This window comes from Macrobrachium rosenbergii, chromosome 51 (assembly GCF_040412425.1).
Source record: "Macrobrachium rosenbergii isolate ZJJX-2024 chromosome 51, ASM4041242v1, whole genome shotgun sequence".
Taxonomy (NCBI): domain Eukaryota; kingdom Metazoa; phylum Arthropoda; class Malacostraca; order Decapoda; family Palaemonidae; genus Macrobrachium; species Macrobrachium rosenbergii.
The window spans coordinates 70,032,028-70,034,138 of record NC_089791.1 but is presented as its reverse complement, the minus strand read 5'-3'; the positions used below and the strand labels follow the sequence as shown (position 1 = coordinate 70,034,138).

Here is a 2,111-nt window from a genome sequence, read left to right as displayed (position 1 = left end):
CTCTGGCTCCGCCCCGTTCGTGCTGCCGTGCGAAATAATGGGCCTGATACGCGAATGTGTGAACATAGCATAAAACACTGCGTTATTCTTCTGTGTCTTTGATACACTCTGGCACTTACTTTGGTCTTAAGGCTTTTAGTCACATTAACCTTCCATATTAAATACTCTATAACAGTGAGCTAACAAAACCTCTGAATTTTCTTCCTTTACATTACGAGACAATTGTCACAGTGACCACTGAATCCGAACAGGAAATGCCACGAAGCAATTAGGCAGGTCTTTCCAACTGGCTGTTGGTCTATCTTCCGCCGAGGTTTATTATACGCCTCACGTCCGCATTTAGCGCTGGCAGAAGCATTGCATCCAAAAGTGAGTAAACCGAGGAATTAGTAGTCTTTGCTAAATAATTAAAAGTAATTATTATTTTAGTTGTTTTTTTCTTGTTCTTATGTTATTTACGCTGTTTTTATTGTGTTGTTGTTCTTTTGCTACACGTGTTTTTGTTCTTGTGTATTGTTGTTCTTGTTATTACAACTTTTGTGTTGTTCTTGTTGATTTTCTAGAGCTCGTTGTTTTTCTTGATCTTGTTGTTGTTGTGCTGTTCTTGTTGTAGTGGGGCGGTTAAGGAAGGGCTTGCGGCAAAATTGTTCACTTTGTTTCCAAAGCATAAAACTCGGCATATACAGTATTTGTGATCAAGGTCAACAGTGCCCCTGGTGGCTGTTATTTAATGTTTCTCTAAAGGGTCGTTCACAGGGCCGTTTCTAGCTTTGTGAGGGCCCTAGGCAAGATGCTGTTTGGGGCCCTTAGATAGATAGGTAGGTAGGTACTTCATATATCCCCGAGGGGTTTGTCAAACTGTGATGAAGCAATTCCTAGTCCTTTAGATGGTCTACTAAGATGCAAGAAACTATTACACTTCACATTTATTTATTTCACATCTATTTCAAAGTGCAAAGATAATAAAAAAACACTTAAAATAATGCTTAATTAACATCACAGTCACACACTTACCAGAAAAACAACTAATAATTCACATTATTCACAGTAACAATGTATTGTCCTCAAAATGTCTGCTTCCTGGCTTTTTTATTTGCAAAGTCATCAGTGATGTCCTCATTTGACACCTCATGGTTGATGCTAATTATTGCAAGACCAGAGAGTCGATCCTGTCCCATGGAAGACCTTAGATAGGTCTTGATGAGCTTCAGCTTTGAGAAGCTTCTCTCTGCTGAGGCCACAGTCACAGACAGAGTGCAGGCGATTCTCAGGGCAACCCACAGATTGGGATACAGTTCCTCCAAATGTTTTTTGTGGATAAAGGTGAGGAGCTCAAGAGCAGTCATGTCATCTGAGGATAACCTTGGCAAGTTGTTGACTTCCACAGCCAGTTCCTTTCCATCAATGTCACTTTCATTTCCAGTGCTTAATGTCATGCAGAGGTTGTCACACTGGTTGTTCAATGCCTGATCATCCAGTTTTTGGAAATTGGGCAGCACTCCAAATCTGTCTCTCACTTCACCCAGTGTTTTAAACCTATCAGTTAAGGATTCAATGGCTGTGTCAACAACAACGTTAAAGAATGTTGCTTCTAGCCTCTTCATGGCATCTACAATGGGCTCATCTGGGGCTTCATAAGCAAAGTGTTTTTGTGCAAATCTTTTCTCTTTAGTACAGCCTCTTTCATTTCCTCACACTAAGTGCTGGTTATGAAATTACTCGAGGACAAACGTTTATCTATCAAGAAACGTAAACATTGCAAGAAACCACGAAAAAATTAGAAATCCAGTAAGGCAAGAAATTGCGATCTGTAATGTTTTGACAGAAGTCAAGAACGACCACGTGACATTTAAATGGAGGTGGTATTTAAACATGAGCGCGAGCAAACGTGCTAAAACCACCGAAACTGAAAGCACAATACTATTATTGCTTATCTAGATTTCAAAATTATATTTTTACCTAAAATATAGGGTTTAGTCCCTGCTAATTATATAGCACAGAAATCTGTTGTATTAACATGAATTAATTACACAAATGCTAATAAATAATAGGTATACATATAATTAAAAGGTGCGCATGATAAAATCTTTCAGGGGAATCAGGGGCTCCCT

At 39.1% G+C, this 2,111-nt stretch overlaps 1 protein-coding gene across 1 annotated transcript; it reads right to left on the bottom strand.

Annotated features, from left to right (window-relative positions):
* Nucleotides 1-1,064: 1,064 nt before the first annotated feature.
* LOC136833095 (uncharacterized) lies at nucleotides 1,065-1,604 on the bottom strand. Its single transcript, XM_067094743.1, has one exon. The coding sequence runs from the start codon at nucleotides 1,602-1,604 to the stop codon at nucleotides 1,065-1,067; it is 540 nt and encodes a 179-aa protein (XP_066950844.1).
* Between the last annotated feature and the right edge of the window lie 507 nt (nucleotides 1,605-2,111).